Source organism: Morone saxatilis, unplaced genomic scaffold, assembly GCF_004916995.1.
Source record: "Morone saxatilis isolate NCDOM2014 unplaced genomic scaffold, NCSU_SB_2.0 Contig17, whole genome shotgun sequence".
Lineage (NCBI taxonomy): Eukaryota > Metazoa > Chordata > Actinopteri > Moronidae > Morone > Morone saxatilis.
Window position 1 is genome coordinate 22,802,276 of NW_023339729.1, and position 6,115 is coordinate 22,808,390.

The 6,115-nt window shown below is 40.0% G+C and overlaps 2 protein-coding genes across 2 annotated transcripts in view; both read left to right on the top strand.

Annotated features, from left to right (window-relative positions):
* LOC118326607 (carbohydrate sulfotransferase 12-like) overlaps nt 1–3,822 on the top strand; it is an 8,296-nt gene extending 4,474 nt beyond the window's left edge. The window contains exons 4-6 of the mRNA XM_035659636.1: nt 1,927–2,055; nt 2,253–2,445; nt 3,183–3,822. Coding sequence (XP_035515529.1) covers nt 1,927–2,055; nt 2,253–2,445; nt 3,183–3,452 — 592 coding nt within the window. The 3' untranslated portion in view covers nt 3,453–3,822. The remainder of the gene's footprint in view (nt 1–1,926; nt 2,056–2,252; nt 2,446–3,182) is intronic.
* Nucleotides 3,823–5,493: 1,671 nt separating this feature from the next.
* ern2 (endoplasmic reticulum to nucleus signaling 2) overlaps nt 5,494–6,115 on the top strand; it is a gene marked incomplete in the record, with an annotated part of 14,308 nt that continues 13,686 nt past the window's right edge. The window contains 1 exon segment of the mRNA XM_035659635.1: nt 5,494–5,886. Within this exon segment, the coding sequence (XP_035515528.1) occupies nt 5,797–5,886 (90 nt within the window).

Here is a 6,115-nt window from a genome sequence, read left to right on the forward strand (position 1 = left end):
ACAGGACCATATTGATAAGAAGATTTTTATATGCTATTGTAAGTCAAGTTATAGATATAGATGTTAGCCAGGTCCATAGCCAGAAATATTGACTAGCCACCTAAAACAAACACTGCAATATTATATTTTTTTAATTTATAAAAAATCTATAGAGACATAATTCTGGGTCGAGCAATATTGAATCTTTTTATAATTTATGTACTTTGACTGAATACCTTTTATCTAAAATCATTCACATTATCAGTTATCAATACACAGTCAATGTGCCAAACGTTGGGTGATCATTGCTATTAAAGTCCAGTGTTCATGTTATAGGACCAGTGTGTAGGATTTAGTGGCATCTAATGGTATAGTTGCAGATTGCAACTCCCTCGCTTCACCTTCACCTGTTAAGCATAAGGGGGGGGGGGGGATTTCAGTGGCCGCGAAATGCGCAGAAAATCCAAACGGCCCTATCTGGAGCCAGTGTTTGGTTTGTCCATTCTGGGCTATTGTAGAAACATGATGGATCAACATGGCGGCCTCCGTGGAAGGCGATCCACAGCATCTGTAGATATTAAAAGGCTCATTCTAAGGTAACAAAAACATGACCATTCTTATTTTCAGGTGGTTATACACGAATGAAAATGTAGTTATGCATATTACAACTTTAACTTGTCTAGTCACCATCACTGTTGGCTACACACAAAGAATATGCCTCCACAACAGCATATTGAATAGTACTGCAAGAATATAAAAGTAGCCTAGAAATTAAGAAAAACAATTAAGAAAACATGTAGCCCTACACAGATTAGCCCCAACTCAGTAAAAAACTTTCCAACAAGTCAAGATGGAAAACAAAGAGAGAGAAAAATGTGTCTAAACAGGGAAGAGTGGTGCAGCCAAACAAACCACGTACCTCAGTCCTACAGTGACAACAAAGGAAAACAAACCAATAAATCAGGGTGAAGCCAGAAGACAACTTTTCACTTCTGAAATGAAAGTTTGACCATATCAAGGGGCCTTTTCTTTCCAAATAGCCTACTAAATCTATTTTTAAAGGTTGTGGTGTAAGAATTTAAAGAATTACAGAAAATGTAAATGATTATTTTCTTCCTTTAAAACGTAAAGGTCCAGTGTGTAACATTTAGGAGGATATATTGGAATATAATATGTACAGGGTATGTTTTCATTAGTGTATATGTAATATGTAATATGTAAATGAGAATCGTTATGTTTTGTTGTCTTAGAATGAGACGCTTTTTTTTACAGACGTCGTGGGTCATCTTTCATGGAGTCCAGCACGTTGAACCATCATGTTTTTACAGTAGCCTAGAAACCAAACCAAACACTGGTTCTAGATGTGTGTTTTTCTAACATTTTGCAACCACCCTTGTTTCTCCTTTATGCCTGGAGGGGGAGGGTGAAGCGACAGAGTTATGATCTGCAACTACAACACTAGATGCCAATAAATCCTACACACTGGACCTATAAGGAAACTGGGTTTGTTAATTCATATATAATTTCTATATGTAACAATGTATTGTCTCTGTCTACAGTTCTTCTCAAAGGGACATTAATAATGAATAATAAAGTTACATGGTTTTCCTTTTTCACACAGTTCTACTATAACACTTAGATACCCAGTTATACTGAAACTCTTTTACAAACCATGAGCTAAAGGAGTTATTTACTGAGTTGACACTTGGAGGAGAGGAGAGTGGAAACGTCAGGCGGAGCTTGGCGCTGCAGCACAGACAGACCTTTCTCTACCCCTCGGGAGCTCTCTGTGTTCAGATATTAGTATCTAAACAAGTCTCTCTGTCTGCACTGTTGTACAAGACACATCTTTTTCCCTTTAAGGACTGATCTGTCATTACAGTCACAACTGAAGAAGGAAGACACTGAAGATCTGCTCTCATGGCTCTCATGTTTGTCTGTTACCAGGTTTTGGCGGCATTATGGTTCTCTGTCCCGCCACCTGATGGCACTCAAGCTCCAGCACTACACCAAGTTTCTGTTCGTTCGAGACCCTTTTGTTCGTCTCATCTCAGCCTTCAGGAACAAGTTTGGAAGGTGTATATTAGTGGCTGGGTAGTCAGGGAGTGAGTGTGTGACTGTGTACGTGTGTCTGTGTGTGTCTGTGTGTGTGTGTGTGTGTGTGTGTGTGTATGGGGGGGGCGGGGGGTTGAGGAATGTGCTTCACTTTTGATTAAACAGCAGTCCTTTCATTCTTGAATGATTAAAATGTGTGTATTTGTGTGTGTCTTAAGGCCCAACGAGGACTTCTACAGGCAGTTTGGTTCAGTCATGGTGCGTCGTTATGGTAATGTGTCTGGCAGTTTGCCAGAGACGGCGGCTGAAGCGTTTGCAGCAGGAGTGAAACCGACGTTTCAGCAGTTTATCACATACCTGCTGGATCCGGAGACCGAGAAGGAGAGTATCTTCAATGAACACTGGCGGCAGGTATTTGTCTCACTCAGATACAAGCACACAAGCAGTATATGGCTACACGTCACGCAGTTTGAGATCACTATATGCATACTTACCCATTCTGTTGTCAGTTCCATGTCAATTTTTAAAAGACCAGATCAGTATAATATGAACTTCTTGCCATTATCTACGATTGTTCCTGCCATTTGCACTTTGGATGTGTCCCATTTGTATACTATATACTACATTAATTCTATGAAGTATATGTGTTGTACTAATGTTGACATTGCACTATTTTGACAGTTTTTATACAAGAAATTACTGTCTTATTTTGTTGTAATGAGAACCGAGGGCAACAGCACCCTGCGGAACACTAATTTACAACAAGAAAATAAAATTGTATTTCTACTGATCTATTTCTTAATTTGTTTTGTCAGCTGTTGTCATCCATCGCAGCAGCTCTTACTTCTTTTTGGTCTGTGTTGTACTGTGAGACAACTGCAACTCATCAATTCCTCACTCAAAAAATCTAAAAGCATTTGAGTCTGCATGCTGGGACAAACTTTAGCATGTGGACAACTTAATTTTCTTGGCATAATATGTCTCAACTCAGAAATAAATATTTTCTTCTTCCTTTAATTTTAATTCTGTCGTGCTGTTTATTTTCTACCTCTCCTGTTTATAATTTTTGAGGAAGTAGCCAAAAACATTGTACTCACAAACATGTGCACAAACAAATTATTAAAAAAACTGCTTTTCGTGTGTTTCAGGTGTACCGTCTGTGCCATCCATGCCAGGTGAAATATGACTTCATTGGACAACTAGAAACCCTGGAAACAGATGCGGAGCACCTGCTGAAGCTTCTGCAGGTGGATCATCTGCTCCGCTTCCCTTCAGGGGCCCGAAACCGCACTGCAACCAGCTGGGAAAAAGACTGGTTCACACAGATTCCCATAACAATGCGGAGAGAACTGTACAAGCTGTACAAACCAGACTTTGAGCTGTTTGGCTATCCCAAGCCTGACAGCGTGCTCCACTAGTAGACCCCTACCGAGCCAAAGGCCTGGGCACTGCACTGTGTGTAGAGCCCATACCTCACCTACCTACGCACAGCCAGCATATGCCTTTTAAAGACCAATCTGTAATGCTGTTTCTTTTGTTTTGTGCATACCTCAGAAGACAGAAGTGCCTGCCAGTATTATTTCATTTTCATCATATCATATCTGAAGCACACCCGCTTACGAGCTACGTTATCCCAGTCTGTTTTCCTCATGCAAAGGCACTTTGAATAGTAATTTGTGAATAGTATTTTGGTACAGTAAGTTATAGGGAAAGGACTGGGACTAACTGTTGGCTGACATTTCTCAAAGGAAATATGCTGCAGATAAATAAAGTTTTTTTGTAACTGTGTGACTTTCTAATTTTATTGTGTATGTGTAAGAAGTATTTACATCTTATACTTAAAGCAGCAACAAGGAACCTTAATTTTTTGTTGATTCTGGTGGTCCCTGTGGACAAAAGCGGTGATACTTCTACCACCTGGTCAAATCAATGGTTTCATTGATTTCAAGGAGAATCCAACCGAATCCAACCCAGTGGCTTTAAGAATAACTATATAGAAACAGCCAATGTTCTTGTTGGTTGTTCGTTTAAGTAGGTCATATACAGTAGGTGCAACAGTATTACATATAGACTGTTTCATAACCAGTTCAAAACAAACTGTAGTAAGTTTAAGTAAAATTAGCAATATAATGTAAAAGTAGTCAATTGCTGGTAAAAGTTCTCCATTAAAGGTTTCACTGGAAGGGTTACTTTACAGATTTCAGTTTAATAGTCCGAGGAGTACGACTCAGCCTTTGAAAACAGATGTATAATGTCTTCTGTATCTTACTGCACAACTCCTTACATTCACTTGTAATATAGTTGATATAAGGGATAATAATGTATTTGAAGAGATAGATGATTTTAAGTAAAAGTTAAAGAAACTGGGGGTAAATTAAAACCTGAATGAATGAGTGGAGAAACGTGACAAAATTTGTATTTCAGTATTATCCAAATCTGCCAAGCAGCTGCAGAAATATTGTCCTTATAAGTGATTATGCTAATCAATGCTAATTATGCAAAGTGTACAACAGCAAGTTTGCATGCAGGAGGTTCTAAAAGCTGGGGATCAACAATCTGCATTTTCAACATAAAACATTGTGGTAGTCAACATTTCTGGGTTTACGGTGGAGCTCAGACTATTAAAGTGTCACCCATTATTAGTTTCAAATACGTGGTTGTTTAACAGGCGGGATGGGTCTAACAGAAAGATGCTAGTGCAGCATTATGGGAAACATAAGATCCAACATTTTTGGAGCCTCATCCTTAAGTCAGGAGGTTTAAAGTGAGGACTTATTTGACCTCAACTGCTTTGATTTTGTCTTTTGTGAGCATCTTTATGAGTGCAATACTGTATTCAACTGGGTACACCCAAAATGTACTTAAGTATCAAAAGTAAAAGTACATGCAGAATTATTATACAAGGCACTACTTAGGTCTACATTACATAAAGAGGCAAATGAAATTAGAAGGAAAGCAGAAGCAAACACAGCTCTGTTCCCATGTCTAAACAATAAATAAAAGGCCTACTAGATACAAACTTAACATATTGTTATATTTTATACATTTATTCCACCTGCAGTGTCACCACCTGCCACATAAAAAGAAGCAAAATAAAGTACATTATTTCCCATTTAAAGTAAAAAAAAAACACTACCTAAAGTATCTAAAATACAACAGTAATAACAGTATAACAGAAATAAGAAAATGTCAGACTAGTTTCCACCACTGATGTTGGTTGGAGTGTGTATATATACGTGGAGAGGACAAACAATAACGCCCTCCACTACTTTCTATTGCACAAAAAACACAACAACCCACTCTTGTTGCGTTCACAACTGCCCTGCTGTCTGTTTCCACGTGTTCCAGTCGTTTCCACAGCCCCGCCCCCTTCCCCCTCCACATCTCTCCACCCATTGGCCAAGAGCGCCCCGCCTGTCACTCAGCGACGGCTAAGCCCCGCCCACACCCCAGCTTGACAGTTCGCTCCTGACGTCACCGGTTCCGTCCCAACACGGAAATATGGAATAGTGACAAGAAACGGCCGCTGCTGCTGTTTGTTGTTGTTGTTGTTGTTATTATTATGGATTAAAAGCGGTACCAGCTCAGCTTACATTGGTTTTTGTTCCTTCACTTCGTTGGTCCTGTCGTAGCCTTTTTCGCGATGTTCACACGGCCGCTGCTAACTTTGTGACACATGGACGCCCGAGCTGGAAATGGAGAGAGAGTTCGACCTCTGTTGTTAGTTCAATAGCTTTCAGTCCTCCGTTTTGTTTCAGAGCCATGAAAGAAAGCGTTTCGGGGGTCATGGGGGCTTTCGGACGCCTGCTGCTGTTTCTTCTCCTGCTCTCCTGGGAAGGCAAACTATTTCAGGTAACGTTAAAACTGTGTGTGTGTGTGTGTGTGTGTGTCTGCTGCTGCTTCTGCGGTTGTTGTTGTTGTTGTTGTTAATACTGTTTATGTCTTGCTATGTATGCGCAGCAGAGACTGCAACTGGCACTCTACTGCGCTCCTGTGTCTATTTCAGGCTCCAGAAAAGTTGCCATGATATGATAGGACGTTTAGTCCAAATTGCCTGAAGAAAGTTAATACTGCCTGGGGG